At 40.8% G+C, this 20,179-nt stretch overlaps 2 protein-coding genes across 2 annotated transcripts; one reads left to right on the top strand and one right to left on the bottom strand.

Moving 5' to 3' along the window:
- Positions 1-3,437: 3,437 nt before the first annotated feature.
- Positions 3,438-5,816, top strand: LOC4345285 (exopolygalacturonase). Its single transcript, XM_015793937.3, has 5 exons — positions 3,438-3,983; positions 4,080-4,220; positions 4,415-4,591; positions 4,688-5,206; positions 5,280-5,816. The coding sequence occupies exons 1-5, from the start codon at positions 3,816-3,818 to the stop codon at positions 5,496-5,498; spliced, it is 1,224 nt and encodes a 407-aa protein (XP_015649423.1). The 5' UTR covers positions 3,438-3,815; the 3' UTR covers positions 5,499-5,816.
- A 1,200-nt stretch (positions 5,817-7,016) lies between these two features.
- LOC4345284 (probable galacturonosyltransferase 4) lies at positions 7,017-12,174 on the bottom strand. The gene is made up of 9 exons (XM_015795610.3): positions 11,986-12,174; positions 11,816-11,850; positions 11,680-11,721; positions 11,487-11,580; positions 11,161-11,357; positions 9,651-9,895; positions 9,176-9,533; positions 8,517-9,092; positions 7,017-7,661 (listed from the first exon to the last, which is right to left on the bottom strand). The coding sequence occupies exons 1-9, from the start codon at positions 12,092-12,094 to the stop codon at positions 7,386-7,388; spliced, it is 1,932 nt and encodes a 643-aa protein (XP_015651096.1). The 5' UTR covers positions 12,095-12,174; the 3' UTR covers positions 7,017-7,385.
- Between the last annotated feature and the right edge of the window lie 8,005 nt (positions 12,175-20,179).

Genomic DNA, 20,179 nt, shown 5'->3' with positions numbered 1-20,179 from the left:
AGTCGTTCAAGTCATGAGGTGAGGGTGACGCCACTGTGCTGCTACTCCTCCCATGTTGCCATATCATCATTGTCATCTTTCACTTGCTGAGAACATCACTTAAGGGAAGAAGACGGGAGAAAGAAGGAAGAAAACGGAAAAAAAAGAGATAGATGGAAAACTTGATGCATGGTGGTGGCACTGTCCTAATTTTATAGAACTAGCATGGTGGCCCGCGCAGATTGCGCGGCTAGCATTATTATATTTTCTCTCATATAATAGCATATATGTTTCTCAATGTATTATTCATATATATTAAAATGACAACATAATTTTAAATTTTGTACTAACATTGCGAAACTACTAATGTGTAATATTCATATTGTATTTTATATACTCTACGTGTTAGTTATTAATTATTTTTAATATTAAATTTTAGTTATTTGTAAATTATATTCCTATATGGACTCCAGACTCGTCTTTCAATATTTCTTTTTTTAATTCTGAATTTTCGTTATCTGTAAATTGTATTTCTATATAGACTCTAGGCTCTTCTTCTAATATTATTTATTTTTAATTCTGAATTTTTTGTTATTTCTAATTGTATTTTTATGTGGACTCTAAACTCATCTTTCAATATTCTTTAATGAGTAAATTGCACCCACGGTACAACAACTTGACAGGTGGGTGCGATATAGTATAAGAATTTAAGAATTGAATGTCCGAGTGCAACAACTTGACAAGTGGGTGCGTTCTAGTACAAAAACTTAACAATTTAGTATTTTGGTGTATTAACTTGGCTAAGCATATCTTAGGTGAGTTTTTTTACTATGTCAACATGCCATTACATAGTAATCATACGGATATTACCTTATATTGAATTTAATAATTATGAATTATACTGCACATAGTAGTACAATTTACATCCAATTGCCTTTAAGATTATTTTTTTTTGGTTTTCTTCACCTTCTCAAATATCAATCGAAATATAGTAATTTCTATATCCAGTTTAATTGACTTTCAGTTATTATTTATTAGGATAAAAATATAAATATGCTTATACAAATCCGCACTAGTATATTGTCAAAATAAGTTCTTAAAAATAGACTTATATAAAAAAAATGTTCCAAGTAATTAAGTTGTCACATAACCTTTTAATTTATTGTATCAAAATCATACCTACCTTGCAAGATGTTGTAGTTATACGATCACTTATAAAGTTCTTATATTAAATTACATCTACCTGCCAATTTGTTGCACTGGAACACTCATTCCTCATGTTATTGCACTAAATTGCACCTACCTACCAAGTTGATGCACCGTGGATGCAATTTACTCTTCTTTAATTTTTAATTTTGAATTTTAGTTACTTCTAAATTGTATTCTTATATTGACTTTTGATTGTTCTTCCCATGTTTTTTTTAAATTTTGAATTTTAGTTATTTGTAAATTGTACTTTTATACGAACTCTAAACTCTAGTTTTAATTTTATTATGTTTATTCCGAACTTTCGTTAGTTTTAAATTCTATATGGACTCTATACTCTATTTCTAATATTCCTTATTTTTAATTCCGAATTTCTATTATTTCTTAATTGTCTAGTCTCCTCTTCCAATATTCCTTATTTTTTTAATTTCGAATTTCAACTATTTTTAAATTGTATTTCTATATGAACTCTATTTTTCTTTTTCTCCGATTAATATGAGAATTTCTAGACCGTGAGAGCGAATGTGGAGGCTCTTTTTTCTATTCCTCTAATAAGTTAATAGATAAATCAATAGATATATTTATATTTTTATTTTGTAATTAATGTTTGTTTTCCTAGACAATTTGAACCAACATGAAGGTTCCTTCTATTACCAACCTAATATGTTAATTTGCAGCACACAAATTTATTTGTTGGACGATCCTTTGCTATAAGATTTCTGGCATTCTTGGGTGCCAATTTGTTAATGAAGTGGATTCCGGCTGCAAAACTTCCGTCTTGCTAATTTGTTGGCAAAGCTGATTGCGGCTAGAAGATTTATGGGTGTTTTGTGTATTTGCTTTCATTGCTAGGAGTATCGATCTATTTATTACTACGGGATAAATCGTGTACAATTCGAAAGCGTATAAATAAATACCGACATGGATGCTAATTCCATGTACGAATCTAATTATGATTGGTTTGTTACTGTTGTCCGTTTCCTACACCATAACCATACACGAATATTTATTGTTATATCACATTTCCAAAAAACAATCCTGTCCGTTTGTTTTCTCTTCTAATTTTCATCCGATTAAGAGTTGTGATTAGTTTCCTAAACCTATACAATGCATGAGTATGTCTCTGGTTGTCACGTTTCCAAAAGAATACATGCCCGTTTGTTTTTTTTCTTTTTTTCTTCGATTAACGTAGTAATTTCTAGGCCGTGAAGCGAACGTGCAAGTCTATGTTTTTTTACATGTACGTAGAGAGTACAATTTGAAATAGATACATATGCATTACTCTGCTTTTGTTTCTGATTGGTTTCACTTTGATAACCATCCTTTTTTCTTCGATTAACGTGGTAATTTCTAGGCCGTAAGAGCGAACGAGGTGGTAAGTCTATGTTTTTTTTTTGACATGTATGTAGAGAGTACAATTTGGAATAGAAACATATGCATTACTCTATTTTTGTTTCTGATTTGTTTCACTTTGATAACCATGTATGACTGTTATTTTCCAAAAGAAAATACTATTTCTAAATTGAAAAAGAATCCAGATAAGCAATCTATAGTATAGGGTGTCCGATTGATTTTTTTTTTGTTTTTCTTTTTTTTTCAGCAGTTAATGCGGTACCGTCTAGGATTTGACTTTTATTTTTTTTCTTATTTTCCTTCAATTAATGTGGGATTTTCTAGACCATGAGAGAGAACGTGGAGTCTTCTTTTTCTATTACTTTAATAAATTAATAGATTTCAATAACACAGTTACGAATAGACGAACTGTAGTATCATTTACCTAAATAGCCATATTTGCAATGTCACCAATTCACCCTCTTCTTTTTCATATTGGAAATTAACAATTATGCAACGGTTGACACTAGCTAGCGTACACAAATGCAAGTGTCAACTTGATCTGACACAAGAAATAAATCTAACATGCACAGACATCGGTCCCCCTCTCTCTCCCTCTTTCTCTCACACACACAAAAAAATTATTTTTTTAAAAAAAAAAGAGAGAAAAGACCGTGCAAGGGTAATTGGGCCGTGGTCTAAAGTTAGTGGTCGGTTGAGATCGTGTTTTGACCAGAATGAAATCAAAAATCCACAGCGCGCGCGCGAGCGATCGATCGATCAAGTAGTGGGAGGTTACACTTGGCACCTCGGGCTACTACTACTCCCCTCCCTTACTCATGCAGATCGCTACACACTAGTGAGAACGAGTGGAATATGCTCGGCCTCCACCGCCCGCACGGCACAACCGCCGCGCGAAGAGCTCCATGCTGCTCTAAACTTAGCCCCCTTCCGACCGCTATAAGACCAGATTTTCCTCCACAAAAACCACTCTCGTTGATCACTCCGCACCCCCCTCAACTCTCTCTATCGATCGATCGATCGATCTGTGCCTCCATCCCCGATGCCCCCATCAAGATCTCATCATCAGGATCATCTCCCTGCCGCCGCCGCCGAGTGAAATCAACTAGTGTATGCCTCTCACTGTGGCTGAGATCAAGTGACCGAGGAAGAAGACGAAGGAGACGGCGGCCGGCGGTGTAAAGCTGTATAGCTAGCTCTCTAGCTCTGCGTGTGCTCGGTCCCCGCGCCGCAGTGCTGTGCCTGTGCCTGTGCCTGTGCGCTATCTAGCTGTGGAGATGGAGGCGCGGCTGCGGCTGCTCGTCGTCGTCGTCGTTGTTGCCGGGCACTGCGCCGCCGTCGCGTCCGCCGCCGGTAACTCGTCGGTGGTGGGGTACCACGGGGACCCGACGTTCAACGTCAGGAACTACGGCGCTAAGGGGAACGGCCAAACCGACGACAGCAAGGTAGCTGAGGAACAATCGATCGATCAAGCTAGCTCCTTGGTTGAATTATCCCCTAGCTTCTTGGCTAACTGCGAGGTGTTCGTCCGCGACATGCAGGCGCTGATGACGGCGTGGAAGGCGGCGTGCGCGGCGACCGGGGCGGTGACGCTGGTGCTCCCGCCGGGGACCTACTACATCGGGCCGGTGCAGTTCCATGGCCCCTGCAGCAAGGCCACCACCATGACCTTCCTCATGCAGGCAAGTATACTGTATACCAACCAACCAGCAGGCAGTTTGGTCCCGTGGCCATGGCCGGCCACTACGTGACATGGATGCAGTTGCATTTTGCATCCATCCATCTCGATCGAGCAAGTACGTGGGGCTGGGCTGACCGATTGATCCATCGATCGAACGATCCGTGGTGGTGTGTGGTGGGTGGGTGCGTTTTGCAGGGGACGCTCAAGGCGGCGACCGACCTGAAGAGGTTCGGCAACGACTGGGTCGAGTTCGGGTGGGTGAACCACCTCATCGTCTCCGGCCAGAACGGCGCCGCCTTCGACGGCCAGGGCGCCGCCTCCTGGCCCTTCAACAAGTGCCCCATCCGCAAGGACTGCAAAGTCCTCCCCACCGTGAGCATCTTGCTTCTTCCTTTCGTCAATCCATCATCATCGCCATTAGCAGAGTGTGCAGCTAATTAAGCTTACATTATAATGGCGAGTATGCAGAGCGTGCTGTTCGTGAACAACAAAAACATGGTGGTGCAGAACGTGGCGTCGGTGAACAGCAAGTTCTTCCACATGGCGCTGCTGCAGTGCAGCGGGGCGAAGATCAGCGGGGTGAAGATCAGCGCGCCGGAGAGCAGCCCGAACACGGACGGCATCCACATCGAGCGGAGCAACGGGGTGTCCATCGCGGACACCACCATCGCGACGGGCGACGACTGCATCTCCATCGGGCAGGGGAACGACAACATCGACGTGGCGCGCGTCCACTGCGGGCCGGGGCACGGCATGAGCGTGGGCAGCCTCGGCCGGTACGTCGGCGAGGGGGACGTCACGCGGATCCACGTCCGCGACATGACCTTCCACGGCACCATGAACGGCGTCCGCATCAAGACGTGGGAGAACTCCCCCACCAAGAGCAACGCCGCCCACATGCTGTTCGAGAACCTCGTCATGAACGACGTCCAGAACCCCATCATCATCGACCAGAAGTACTGCCCCTACTACAACTGCGAGCACAAGGTGCATCTTCATCTTCCTAATTCATTCGCCATTGCCGTCGATCGATCGGCCTGACCGTCGTCGAACTGTGCAGTTCGTGTCCGGGGTGACGATCAAGGACGTGCAGTTCAAGAACATCAAGGGGACGGCGACGACGCAGGTGGCGGTGCTGCTCAAGTGCGGGGTGCCGTGCCAGGGCGTCGTGCTGCAGGACGTCGACCTGCGGTACAAGGGGAACGGCGTCTCGTCGTCCAAGTGCGAGAACGTCAGGGCCAAGTACGCCGGCTTCCAGAACCCCAAGCCGTGCCCGTAGCCCCATGACGACGATCTGTGACGAGATCGTTAATTTTTTGCATGCTGTCTTGGCAAGCATGCACCTAGCAAGCAACAAAGACACTAGCTTAGCTAGCTCCGATTAATGTGTCGTGCACTGAGCTTAATTAATTTGTGATTCTTTTCTTTTCCCTTTATGCTACTTAGACGATTTTCTTTTCTTTTCTCCTTCATGTACGTTTCTTAGACGATTTTGTTGCTTTGATTTTTTTTTCCCCTCTCCCTTGACGCTTAATTATAGTGGATTCTGTACGTGGTATAAGTGAGCTGCCGATTACTGGCATTAGTTTCTGAATCACTCAACTTGTGAATACCCCAATGTCATGCTTAATTAATTGGAACAAAGACTAAACTGTCTCAAAAGCCGTCTGGTTCGATCCATCATTCCATCTCATTAGAGTTGCTGCTGTCGGATACCCCTTCGTGTGTCGCGTCGTCCCCGCGCCGGTGGCTCGGGACAAAACCTTAGCCCAATTCTTATCCGACAGCAGTGACGTCTTTTGCCGCCGTAACCCTCTTGAGAAGGTTGTCGAGGTGCCTTCCTCCCCCTCTTTAATGTTATCCTCTAGGAGAAAACAATATCGTTTCGGGATGAGCGATGGTGGCGTTTTTAATGTTGTAATCTTTTTGGAGACGTTGTTTTGAAGGTTCTCGGTGTGGCCGTGTTTCCTTATATTGTGGTGGTGGTGTGGTGTGACGCAGGATTTGAAAGTTCCGAAATCTCGGTAATTTCGCCCCCCCCACCGGCATGCTCAAATATCGCTCGAAATTTTCGGTTTTTTGCAAATTATTGTGAATTTGGTCACATTTTATTCAAATTCAATCAAATTTCAAAAAATTTCAGCCAGAAATTTTCGAAATTTCGGTCACCCCCGGCATGATATCCAATTTTGAAATTGAAAACCTATTAATTCTTTATTTCTTTCTGAAAGTCTTAATAAACAGATGCACAATTCTATTGGAAATTCCCCAAAAATACTAAACTGTCTCAAATATGCACTAATAAGAACACGAAGAAGATTATATAAAAATGGTCCAGGAAAATCCGGCTCGGTTTAGAAAACAGTGGCTTCATCTCCCTTCATTTAACCGTGAACTATTCATCTCACCATCGGTTACTTCGGCTGCATAATTTTGGATAAAGAAAAGATGTACACAATCCCTTTGGATCGGCAGTGAAGTTAAATCAATATCCCAATAATCTGCAAGGATTAGATACGGTCATTTGACATCATAGGGAGAACTTGCTAAATCTGATCAAAGATGTGTCCAGAGCCCAAGCAAGTAGTGTACTACATCCAAATGCACCGTTAAATAGCTGAGCTAGACTTTACTCACGATGTGCTCACGTCCGGCAAACCATATGGTGGAAACAGTTGGGTAACCTGTCGTGTTTGGTGTAATATCCAGTTTTCATTTTTTTTTTTTGGGGACTGGAATACACTTCCATAAGTTTCAAGTGACAATGCAACAAACTTTCAGGTAGATAAAAAGGCCATACACAGGAGAATCACACCATATAACATTTTTCCGCCCCAGGAAAGAATGCAGTCTCAAAACATCTACAACTTATCTGCAGTTATGCAGAAGTAGGGATTAAAAAGCCATACACAGGAGAATCACACTATTTAACATTTTCCTGCCCCAGGAGAGAATGTAATATCAAAACATCTACAACCATATCTGCAGTTATGCAGAAGTAGGGATACAAAGGACAGGTGGCAAGGAAATCTAGTTAACAACTGACATCTACAATTAAAAAAAAATCAATCAAATACTAGAAAAACTAAACTAAAGAGCACAAGACCCACGAATGGGGAAAACTATTGGTTATGTCAGTGTGGATCATTGAAGGTGCCATCTTTCTTCAAGGATTGATGTTACACTCCCGCAGGAAGGGCTGGTCATAATCGAGGTATGCCGACCAGTAGTTTCGGAATTTGGGCAGACCAATCTCCAGCCAAGGCTTCATATTGCCATTGTAATGTATGACCGCGGCACGTTCAATATCTCTGCTGCTCACATGCGGGTTGTAACCAAGACCAAGGACATGCCATGAACGATTGAGGGGAAGCGTCTTATTCCAGAATGTAATCAAACCTGGAGGCAGAGTGCCAAGTTTCCATAGTAATCTGTCCTGATTCTGCAAGCAAAGATTGATATATTTCAGTACATATGTGAACCAAAATGAACATGAAAGTACACAACTCAACGTTAGTACTAAAAGCACTCAAAGCCACCTGACACTTATGATACACACTATATTTTAGTTATCATTTCCATAAATAATTTCTACACTAATTACAAACCTTTCTAAAAAGGTAATTTCATAGATTACAAGTGATTACACAGGATTGAGAAAACGTAGGAATAGGAAAAACACAAGATTGAGAAAATGTAGGAATAGGAAAAACACAGGATTTTCATACGAATGTAAGTGTAAAACTGAGGATTGCAAAACACAGGAATGGTCATTTGATTGAATCACAAGAAAAACGCAGGAATTAGAGGAGAGATAAAGACTCAAAGGAAAGTTTCCATGAGGTAAAACCTCATGTTAGAATTCCTCCAAAACTAGCATGGTATTAGGTATTCCATAGGAATTTCATAGGATTCCATAGGATTCATTCCTTTGATTCAAAGAGCTATATAGGAAAGATTCCTATAGGAACGAAATCCTCTAAAACTCCTATGAATTTCCTTTGAATCAAAGTGGGCCTAAGCCTTGATACATGGTTTAAGCGGAAAAATAGGTATGTTCATTGTACATAAAAACCAGCCATGTAGCAGTTCAAAAAAAATTTAGTACGCTGTCACATTCTTTACGTACAGGGATAAAGGCATACAGCCCTCAAGCTAGTATTGGTTCAATACTAACTACTCACTACAAACAACACGATTTCTTGAATGTTAAGAAGTATCTTGGCTTCAATAGATAGAAATATTTCTAGCAAGTACTTTTATTTATGCAAGGAAGTAAAGAATATGTGAATCTTACAAGCTTTTGCCAGGAGTGATAGATTTCAGTTATGTTCTGCCGCCTCCATTCAGCCAGATCAAAGACATTCATTCCAAAAGCCCATCCACATGCATGGGGGTCAAAATTCTTCACAATGACAGGATTTGAGAAATTAAGGTAACGATCAAAACGATGGAAGCTCTCTCCACAAGTCTCTACAACACCAATTACTTTCCCCTTCATATCAATTGACCAGAGGCTGGTTAGGTCCTTCTTTATCACTACATCATCATCAAGAAAGACAATCTTGTGGAGATTTGGGTAAATCTCAGGTAGATAAAATCGCAAATGATTGAGAATAGAAAGATATTTTGGGTTTCTGTACTTCAAGTTTGAATCTGAGTTTGCACGATGTGTCCTGAAGTAGTAATCAATCATTGATTGTGATTCGAGCTGTTTCAGCACTGGGCTGTAGCTGGCATTTAGCCATGTGAACTCTTCAATATTCCGTACTTCAATCGTTGCTTTCCCAGGAGGGTTAGAGAGGAACCACATTCTCATTGGAGCATAGTTTAGTCTGTCAGTTACTATGTGGAAGACATGATGAGAAGGATGCTGCAAATAAAATAAAATCTACTCAGTATGATGCTTGCTATCATCTTCCAGCGTAATTCAAACTAGGACAGAATATTACATACCTTGGCATTTAACACTGTTGAATTAACAACTACAGCTGCTGCCAATATATTGTCAGAGAACAATGCATAGTGATATAGTTTGGGGTCATCAAGTTTTTCCTTGTTTGGGAATTGCTGATGGCTAGGATCCAATAAAAAATATTCATTAGCTAGCCTCAAGGGGAGGCAGTGAAGACCCTTGGGAAGGGTTTTGGCTGCAAGTTGTGTTAGGAAAACAGTTTGCTTCTTGTGTGCATGCAGTTGCTCCTCAGCTGAGTGAAGCATAGCTCGAAGCTTTTTGACAACAACAGAACAATCATCCTGCATCAGTTTTCCCTTGATCAGTGTCTGCTCAAGTGTTTTCACCTTCTCATTGGCACTGATCAAATCAAGACAGATGAAAAGGTTACAGAACAATTGATGAGGCTGCTATCCTGAACATAATAACTAGCTACAATGTTAAATACATCAATCGGACAGGATAGGAAACCCTTACTTCTTGGGTAGATCGGAGTCCTTGGATGCATCACCAAGAACCTTTTGAACTTCCCGAATCCGCTGCCTCAAGTCTTTGAGGTACTGGGGATTTGCTCGAATGGCTCCAAGACCAAGGTAGACCTTTGCCTTGATTAACAGATCCCTGATATTGCGGATTCTAGTATCAAGCAAAGCACCATCTTTGTTTCCTTCCAGAGAGTTTTCCATGGATGTCTGTTCAGGCACATTCTCCAATGAACTTGCCTGTAAATAGAAGACCATGCAATAAAAAAGAAACCATTTAGCAAGAAATCATTATCTCAACATATGGCAAATGAATTTTGTTAAAAAGGAAATTCAAGAACAGAATTATGATACCATTACTTGATAATAAAATGGCACAAATTCTGCATGAGTGCTACAGTTTAGGTGACCCCAGCATATGGATGCACAAACATGTGAACAGATCTACCAAATCTAGAAATTTCTAGTCAACTCAACAAAAGGAATTATGAAAATGTGTGTGCACGTGCTCATGTGAGTAGCCTTTTAAATGTCTGGTAGTTTCATTTCCCAAAACGAAACTTTGTCTAGGTTGCTATGTGCCTTGTATTTGTAAAGGTTGAGGGAATATAATGTGAAATGGACTTCACATCAGGTGCCAAGATTCTACACTTTAGGGATGCCTTGCAAAGTTGGTACAAGAATCTCAACTTAAGAAACGGTTTGGGTGGACAAACATGAAAGGCAAGAATATTGGGAGTCAAGTTAACTTACAGGAAAGTTAAGGAATGGCTGAAAGAGGCAAGCATATTAACAAAAGCGTGCACAAAGAACATTCCATAACAAAGAAACTTAACTTTAGCCTGAAGCAGAAGACCGTAACTGAACCAAATACACACATTCTCAAAATTGATAAACATAAATGCTTTGAATCTTGACATACTCCATGATTAATCATTAGTCTAGTTGTTTAACAGCATAAATCTTGTTACAGTAAACTGTGCATTAACATTGTCAGATAAACTATGATCATCATCTTTTCTGAAGGACACCCTTACAGCATTTTACCCACACATTTGAAAACAAAACAACTGAGTTACTTTGTACGGAGCTACATTGCATAAATTAATTCATGTTCAACTAAAAAATATGGTTTCCTCTAACGACATGAGCAGAACAATTTACCAACACATTCTTTAATGTTGAAAATAATGCATCATTGCATCTTAGGTACTTTGACCTACTACGACAAGAAAAGAAAGATACGTCAAGATATGAGTAGCCACTGTCTTTTCACAAGAAAGGAACATTACCAGATATTGATAAGTTAGGTATAATAGGCACAAAAAAGACTTTCCCTACCTACCACAAATTCAGAGTTTGGCCCCAACACTAATAATGCAATCCCAAATAGAAGCTAAAGCACATGCGGAGGTCCCAAAGGTCCAGATGACTAATCCACAGGTGACAACATAACTAAATTTGGTAAGATGCACATAAAAACTTGACAATAATAAACTATCAACCTCAGAAGCAGATCGCTGTTGGGATGCCGTGGTTATCTGCTGCTGATCAACTGACACCGTCGCCAAGCCATCATCTTCTCCATCCTTGCTTGTCACTTGCTCGATCAAGTCATCGTCTTCCGATCTGGCACTATCAGCAGCCGTGGCCTCAGAGAGCACCCGGTTCTTGTGCTCCCCTGCCTTCCTCAATAGAAATTCTAGGAACAGTTGGCGTGCAAACGAACTCAGAGCACAAACTCAAAATATCATAGTTTAATTTCACAGAGCGATACCATGGACCTAGGAACACAAGATGCAAACAGGACCAAGAAAATAAAATCCCAGACCTTGGCTATCGGGTTCGGTCGATTTGCTTGCAGATTCGCGTGACTCCTCCGAGAAGACGATGCCAACGGGTTCTTTCAAAGAACCCACAGTTTCCTGAACCCCAAAAGAAAAAAACCTCCAGTTTTATTCGTCGCCCTCGCCAAGAAAAAATAAACAAAAAATGAAGAAACGAAGAGCAATAACAAAATTTACCAGAGGAAGTGCATTTAGCTTGCTAGCCTTAACACCACGGCCCTAGCAAAACAAAAAAAAATCCATAAAAAAATGTTCTCATCAAAATCCAAACAAATCTCCCGAATCCCTCGCAAGAACCCCGAGAAACACGCACCTGATTCACGATTTCGCCAGGCAAATCCCTCCTCTCTGCAAGAAATCACACGGTAACACCATAAACCCCAATGCCCAAGAAACCGCCCGACAGAAGGCAATCTCTACACCAAAATTACACCGAAAAAGAAAGAAAAGAAAAGGAACAAGAGAAAAAGAAGATGCGCTCACGGTTGGGGTTCAGCGCCGCCGAGAGACGGCGCGTGTAGAGCACGAGCGGCGAGAGCACCGTGAGGGCGAGGAGGAGCAGCAGCACGGACCGCCGCCGCCGCCTCACCATCTCCTCCTCCTCCTCAATGGGGTTTCCTCTCTTCCTTCCTCTCCACTGATGAAAATGCGAGGAGCACTCATGTCATGGCTGAAGTTTAGGGGAGGGAGTGGTGGGCATTTACAGTTTGGTCCCTGTGTTTTTCGTTTAATTAGGAAAGAGGTTTCGGTTTGGATTTGATTTGGGGTTTGGGGAATTTGGTCGGTGAGATGAGAATATCTGTGCTGGAGGTTATCCATTTCTTTTTTTATTTGGTTTCATATTTTTTAAAATTTGATTGGTATAATTGACCTTTCACCTTTTTTATTCCTCATGGAGTGTACATCACGTGAGAATCCTACTGGACGTGTTGTACTAAAATTAAACATGCCAAAGTTCAAAAAAAATTAAACGTGCCAGTTGCCAATTTACAATTTTAGGTACAGCACGCCCTATACAGCTATATGTACCTAGGACAATTCTGTGCTGTTTTGTGTGAAAAGGGACAAAACAAAATGTAACACATGGTGTTTATCATTTGTTACACACTATTAGTTCTCGTATTTCTCTTTTGATTTAATATATGTTGGATAAGAATGAATTTATTAACTCGTCAAATGAACTACTCCCTCCGTTTCAAGTTATAACATGTATTGCTTTAAGTTTGACTAAGTGTATAGTCAAATATAGTAATATTTACATTACCAAATTAGTTTTATTAAATTAATAATTAAATATATTTTTATAATAAATTTAGCTTAGGTTGAAAATATTTTTTATATATATAAACTTGGCCAAACTTAAAACAGTTTAATTTGATCAAAGTTTAAACATCTTATAACCTGAAATAGATTGAGTATTTAACATAGTTCACCAACCAGCAGTGAATGCTTACCACAAATAGCTTATCCGCGTGACTGCATCGTTCACATTGCCTAAACTAACCTTCTCGTGTTAATATGGTGTTTTTTTATTCGGTGTTAATATGGTGTTTTGGTCGCATGGTATTGTGAGTAAAAAAAAAAACAAGAAGTTTTGGTCATATGTTGGGTGGCGCGATCCCAACCCGCAGATATTTCCGCTAGTTTTTTCAAAATTCTAGCCCAACATATTTGCAAATGAAAAGTAAATAAAAATTTTATATATGTGTCTTAGCTAATTAAAAGACTGAAAAATAAACTTCGATGAAAAAACCACAAAATCAGTTCCAAATTTAATGTTAAAATTTAAATTTTTGCTGATATGGATAAACATAAGCGAAAAGATGATGCCCTTCGTATGTAAATGCAAAATCGTGAAAAAATATTCTTAAATTTTATTTGGATATGACACGAGTTTAAATTTAATTTTTTAATGCTCTTGTCACATATATTTGGTCAGAGAAAATATTTTGTTTTTCTAAACAAAGCCAAAAAGTGTAGTTTTGGAATGACCAGTAGACTAGCCTATCATTCTACCATGTGTTAGGACCATGTCATTAGTACGTGTGACGGTGTGAGGTTACCTAAACCACATGTGCCGCCAATGCCCTGTGACGGAAAAAGGGACGCCAATGCTCTGGAATCAGCTAGTACAGTACACAAAAGCAGACATGCTTAATTACTCTCCACCCAACATTAATTAACGTTAATTATATTAGCACTACTCCATAGAGAAAAAAAAAGTGATTCGCTGTCAGTAAATCTGGCATGGTACAAATTCGTAGTTTAAGTGGCAGTTGCAGATCATGTAATACTGGCGTACGTACGTGCATTTTCAGTCTTTTCTAAACCTCGCCACCGTTGCCACTTGCTACCCTTCCAGACTAATTGGTCATTTATTTGCTGTTGAGCCACGAATTAGCTGGCGTAATTAATTCTGGTTTCTAAAGTTAACTGGGACACTCTGGGTCTGGGTGGATGATGCATGTGCTGGTACACCTCTGTTTCACGATAGATAAGATTGTTCGCTGTTGCTGACTTGCTGTTTACATTTTGACTACTCCCTCATCCTCCCTCCCAAATTAAAAGCTTGTTCAGATTAATACCATTTCGAACTATATTACTTTTAAAAAAATTAATAAACATGTAGATGTATTCAGTTCGTTACCAAACATTGGTAATGTCTAAAGAATTTTAGCAATAACATAGTTAACCGATTCTACCAAAATTTGGCAATGTTATCAACTTATTAAAATTTTGACATTGCCAAATTTTAGAAAGGTTTATTTTGGCAGAAACCTGAACAGGCCCTAAGTTTATTTTTTTCATCCATCCAATACATACCAATACAAAACCAAAACACTATAATACCATTACTTTATCAAATCTCAATACAATTATTTTTCAATTTATCGACTCCCAATATAAGAATTATCTATTTTTCACAAATTCTAATACAATGATTACTCTAAAAATAACCTTATTTTGGGACAAATGGAATGAGCTAAAAATGAGTACATGATGGAGGGAGTACTTTTTATTTAGTAATTTTGCAGAAGCTAAAATTATTTATTTAATATTGTTGAAGTATATTTTAAACAAACATAACAGTAGGAATGAAAACGGATCGAATACGGTCGGAAACTAGCTCTATCATATTTGTTTTCATATTTTTTCTTGGAATCGAAATCGGAATCAGAAACCCGGATACGAAAACATAATCAAATATTGTCGAATACAGATATGGAGTGAATACGAATCGAAACGAATACGGTGACGAATAATTATCAAAATATCAAGACCCCTCAAAGTAAGCTTCTTAAATCGAGGAAGAGATGTAGCCATTAGTTTTAAAAAACAAAACATCAACATTTTCAAATTTTATCTCTATTTGCAAGGGCAAGGGGGAGATAGAAAATGTTGTGTTTATTTTCTATACAAATTTATGTTATCCTGAAACAAATAAATTAATTGTATCACTGAAATTTTCGCAGGCACATTGAAATTTTTGAAAATTGGTTGAATATTTTAAATTTTGGGTTGAACATTTCAATTGGAGTTGAGAATTTCGAAATTGAATTAAACATTCTAGAATTTGAGTTGAATTTTTTAAAGATGGGTTGAGAGTTTTGAATTCAAACTGAAACTTTTCAATTTTTGAATTAAAAGTTTTTTAAAGAGTAAATTGTATCTACGGTTTATCAACTTGGCAGGTGGGTGCAAATTGGTACAATAATTTGAGAAATGAGCGTTCTAGTGCAACAACTTGGCAGGTATGTACAATTTAGTATAAAAACTTCATAAGTGATCGTATAAATGCAACAATTTGCAAGGTTGCTACGATTTTGATACAATAAATTAAAAAGTTATGCGACAACTTAATTATTTGGAGTACTTTTTTTATAAATTCAATTTTTAAATATTTATTTTGAATTTATACGATCACTTATGAAGTTTTTATATAAGTATATTTATATAAGTATATTTATATTTTTATCCTAATAACTAATAACAAAAAGTCAATTAAACTGGATGTAGAAATTATTATATTTTGGTTGATATTTGATAAGGTAATTGGATGTAAATTGTACTACAATATGCAGTATAATTCTTAAAGATTAAATTCAATATTATAAGGTAATATCCGTATGATTACTATGTAATGGCATATTAACATCGTGAAAAAAAACTCGCCTACCATATGCTTAGCCAAGTTGATATACCAAAATTCAATTGCACCGACTGTACAACAACTTGATAGGTTTGTGCGATATAATGCAAGAACTTGAGAATTGAATGTCTGAGTGCAACAACTTGACAAGTGGGTGCGTTCTAGTACAAGTTGTTGCACTCAGACGTTCAATTCTCAAGTTCTTACATTGTATCACACACCACCTGTCAAGTTGTTGTACAGTCGGTGCAATTTACTCTTTTTAAAATTTTCAGAATTGAATTTAAAGTTTTTGAAAATTCGAGTGGTTATTTTTCAGAATTGAATTTTTCCATTTGTTTGTATGTTGATTGTTATTCCTTGGTTCTTTTTCATATGGTTTGTTTTGTTCCACCTAAGTAAAGAAAAGAAAAACATGTTTTTGCATAAGAATCCGATGGAAATATCGGATAGTATTTGACCATTATATGATTCCGAGGGATATCACCTATATCATATTCGTTTTCATTTCCGAATTTGAAAATTTCCGGATATATCCAATAGAAACTATCCGAATCCGAAAAAAAGGTCTGGTCGGACGGAGACTATCCGAATCACTTTCAACCCTACATATCAGTAATTCTTTCATTTGTTGTAATCAAAGAAGTAAAAAGAGTAAATTGTGTCTACATTATAGAAACATCGTAGATAGGTGCGATCTAGTACAAGAACATGAAAAATAAATATATTATCACAATATATTATATATTAAATTTAATGAAACTAATTTGGTGTTGTAGATGTTGCTAATTTTTTCAATAAACTTGATCAAACCTAAAGAACTTTGACTAAGAAAAAAAAGTCAAACGACCTATAATATGAAACAGTTAAATTTATCAGACGATTCAACGAGAAAGGGGAAGTAAAAATTAGGGAAACATGGCAAAGTTGTCACTCATTTAATTTGTAACCAAACTTTTGTCATTGACAAATTATTTGGTATGAAATACTTATAAAGCAATCCAAACAAGCACATTTGCTTCTTTTTTTTTTGGCAATGGGCAAATCTTTACCATTCCCAAATTGGCGACACAAACAATTACAAAGAATCAAACAACCTCTAGATATCGCCCTTTCATGCCTCAAGTTCATCATACCCACAAAAACCGTTACAAAGGATAAGCCAAACAAATATTTGGACAACCACAGATCACAGCATCTCACATAGTACACACAAAATGCAATTTTCTCCCTTTCCAGTTCCCTTTTTTGGCTATGTTCCTTTCCCCCCAATCTTATCCATGAAACAGCCAGCTAACTTCAGCAGTGGGAGACCAGACAGCAAGGACAATGAATGGCTGGGCCTGTAGCAATCTCTTGTCACCACCCAATACTATGTCGGTTTCAAGTGTTTGGGAGTAGTGTGTTCGAGTGTGACCCAAAAATATAAAATTTGATGCATCACATCTGAGTTGGGATTAGCTTTAATCTCTTGATGTGATCAGATGTGGCAAGTGCTCGCAGTGCCGGATTTGGATAATGCTAGAAAGAATGTGTTGGTTAGCTTTGCTTAGCTTGAGCTGGAATGAGTGTGAGGCTGGCATGACAGTGACACTAATGGCGTCGGCATGCCCAGTGGATAAGGTAAACGTATTGCCGAAAGTACAGGGGCAGGTAGTATCTGATGGCATAGCTTTGTGGGAAAATCTTGTGGAATGTTGCAGATCTGAATTGGATTAGACGTTTAATAATGACACTTGGTATGGGGTAAGTAGGATTCTTCCTTTTCTAAGATGACAATATGAGTGATTGATCGTTCTCAACTTTACGTATACAATTTGTGTTCTACAATAATATTATACAATTGCAATTAACCTGAAAAGCTCCTACCATCGTAAATTAGATGCGATTTTGTAATGGAAAACTGAAGCCGAGCGCTGTCAGATTTTCTTTTTGTTATTTTACCCTGGAGGGGTAGAACTGCGAACATGACTCAATCATATTGAAAATGTTGTAAACAACAAACGGCATGAATAAACATCTGCAAATTTTTTCTTAAAAAACATTTATTTAAATCCACCTAGGTACCCGTGGCTATGTTCGGCAGCATCTTACAGCGGCTGTAACACAACCAGTTAGGCAGCTGCCACTACTAGAAAAACAGTTTTGCCGACGTTGGGTATTTATTTTCGTAGGCGGACATGATCTTCGGAGCCAAATAGCCACCTACAAAAATGTAAATTAGGGTGAAACCCGCTGCCCACCAGTGAAAATCCATTTTTACAGGCGGACCACTTAAACGGTCGGCTGCAAAAATACCTTATGGTCCGCCTGCGAAAATACATAGGGAATATAAATAGAGGCTACATACGCTAGATTTTTTCTAAGTCCTCTTTCCCTCACCTCTCAGCTCTCTCCCGCACCTCACCTCACCTCTCTTCCTCAGCTCTCAGCTCTTTCCTCTCCCCTCACCTCTCCTCCTCTCCCCGACGCTGACGGCGGCGGAGGGCGGCAGCTACCGGTGGAGGCGGCGGCGGAGGGCGGGGGCCGGCGGCGCTCCCCTCCCTTGCTCCCTCCCAGATCTGGCCTGAGGGGGGCGGGGGGAGGGTGGTGGCCACGCGTGCGGCGGCAGCGACGGCAGCGGCGGGAGGTTGGCGGCGGAGGGCAGTGGCTACCGGTGGAGGCGGTGGCGGCTCCTGGCTCCTCCCTAACTTCCAGATCTGGCCCGAGGGGGGTGGTGGCCCGCGGCGCTCCCCTCCCTCGCTCCCTCCCAGATCTGGCCTGAGGGGGCGGGGGGAGGGCGGTGACCACTCGTGCGGCGGTGGCGGCGGCGGGAGGTTGGCGGCAGCGGGAGGAAGGGGGCCGCGTGTCACGCCAGAAACTCACGAACCATAATTTCTAAGCTGAATGTGCATTAAACCCCTGTCCAGGACCAGCCAGGGTACACAAACGACAATTGTTGACATACAGCTCCACGTCTTACAAAAATATAAAAGATTACAGATGCAGCGGAAAAGATAAAAGCGAGCTAAGCCTGAAGACTTGACTCCTGCAGCGGGCGACTCCATTCCACAGGCAATACTTGACGGCAGCGACAAAACCAACCTCAACGAGACAGCTCCAACTAGGAAGATCTTCAGCTCTGTTATGGGGGAAAAGAGAGCAAGACTGAGTACTACCCACTATACTCAGCAAGTCATACCGGAAGAGGAGGTATGATGCAGGATATATCCAAGGGAGGCTAAAGGTCCTTTTGCATAAAGCTAGCATTTAAAAGCAGTAGTTGAAAGCAGTAAAACAGTTGTAGTAATTAATCAATATTAACCAATCATTGTCTAACGCTACACCACGTTGCAACAGGCCCAACCAACCACCTGAACTACACCAGTTCGATAGCTAACTAGGGGTAAGACTAATCACGGTTGTCGGTGATATGGGACCGGGAGTATCATGACCAGAGGCTTGAGGCAGACGCAATCGCCCACGTGGCCTGGCACCTTCGGGAACGTCGGGCCCGAGGGTGAGGTGTCCGCCCTCCTCCTGATTTCCCCCGAGGTTGCGCTTGCCCCGGCCCCGAGGGCCGAGGCACCCCGACCCCTTAAGGAAGTTTGCGCCACATATATGGGATAAGTGAGCACAGCTGTGCTCACCTAACAGCATTTATTGCAGTCTGGTCAAGCGTGTCACGCTGCATGCAACGCAGTACAGCGCGTTCCTTTATCCGGTCTGTGACCAGTCACAGACCGGTCAGATCACGGGTTAGGTGGCGGCTGGCGGTCTGACGCACGCCTTGCCCCATCCCGTCAAGACGAAAGCCTCTAGGCACTCGTCTCAAGCCGGAGCTAGCGTGTTATCTCTTAGAGATGGCACGTTAGCCCTGGTCAGATTTATACCAGGCTTCATCCTAACCATTACAGGCAAGGTGTTACACGAAGAAGGGCAAACATGCACGTTGTTAAGCTGACGCGTGGTGGACAAGAATGACCGGTCTGGCACTGGTCGCGTCATCGACAGACAGCCACGGTCCCGCGTCATCTCTGTCTTCGGGGGAGGTGGGGGTAGGTGTGGGCTGTCCCATCAGAAGGGCTCCCGGATGGAAACCGTACCGATCTCCGCCCATTAAAGAGAAAAAGAACAGTCCAGTTTGGAAAGAGAAAGGGGCATGTGGTATCCCCTTGAGATATAAAAGGAGGACCTTGCCCATTTAGAGAGGGGACTTTTTTCCCTTTTGGAAGGCGGAGGGGAAAGGAAGTGAATCCTTTGTAACTTGTCCATACACAAATCCACAAAAACACAGGAGTAGGGTATTACGCTTGGCAGCGGCCCGAACCTGTATACATCGCCGTGTCTCGTGTGTCTTGCGGGGGGGTGATCTTTCCACATACAGAGAGAGAGAGAGAGCTTGAGATCTCACCCTAAGCCCCCGGCCGAACTGGCAAAGGGGGGCCTGCGCGGTCTCCCGGTGAGGGGCCACGAGCTCCGTCATCTGGCGCGCCAGGTAGGGGGCTCAGTGTGTGTTTTCTGAGCTCTCAGACTCTTCCGTGTGCG

Source organism: Oryza sativa, chromosome 8 (assembly GCF_034140825.1).
Source record: "Oryza sativa Japonica Group chromosome 8, ASM3414082v1".
Classification (NCBI taxonomy): domain Eukaryota; kingdom Viridiplantae; phylum Streptophyta; class Magnoliopsida; order Poales; family Poaceae; genus Oryza; species Oryza sativa.
This window is presented reverse-complemented; position numbering and strand designations above follow the sequence as displayed.

Bases quoted from the DNA above. Each gene is read 5' to 3' on its own strand.
- LOC4345285 (XM_015793937.3), top strand. From the start codon at position 3,816: ATGGAGGCGCGGCTGCGGCTGCTCGTCGTCGTCGTCGTTGTTGCCGGG. The intron at 4,221-4,414 runs GCAAGTATACTG...TGCGTTTTGCAG, and splicing joins CCATGACCTTCCTCATGCAG to GGGACGCTCAAGGCGGCGAC. The intron at 4,592-4,687 runs GTGAGCATCTTG...GCGAGTATGCAG, and splicing joins ACTGCAAAGTCCTCCCCACC to AGCGTGCTGTTCGTGAACAA.
- LOC4345284 (XM_015795610.3), bottom strand. From the start codon at position 12,094: ATGGTGAGGCGGCGGCGGCGGTCCGTGCTGCTGCTCCTCCTCGCCCTC. The intron at 11,358-11,486 runs GTCTGGGATTTT...AACTGTTCCTAG, and splicing joins GACCGAACCCGATAGCCAAG to AATTTCTATTGAGGAAGGCA. The intron at 7,662-8,516 runs GTAAGATTCACA...CTTTGCTTGCAG, and splicing joins ATCACTCCTGGCAAAAGCTT to AATCAGGACAGATTACTATG.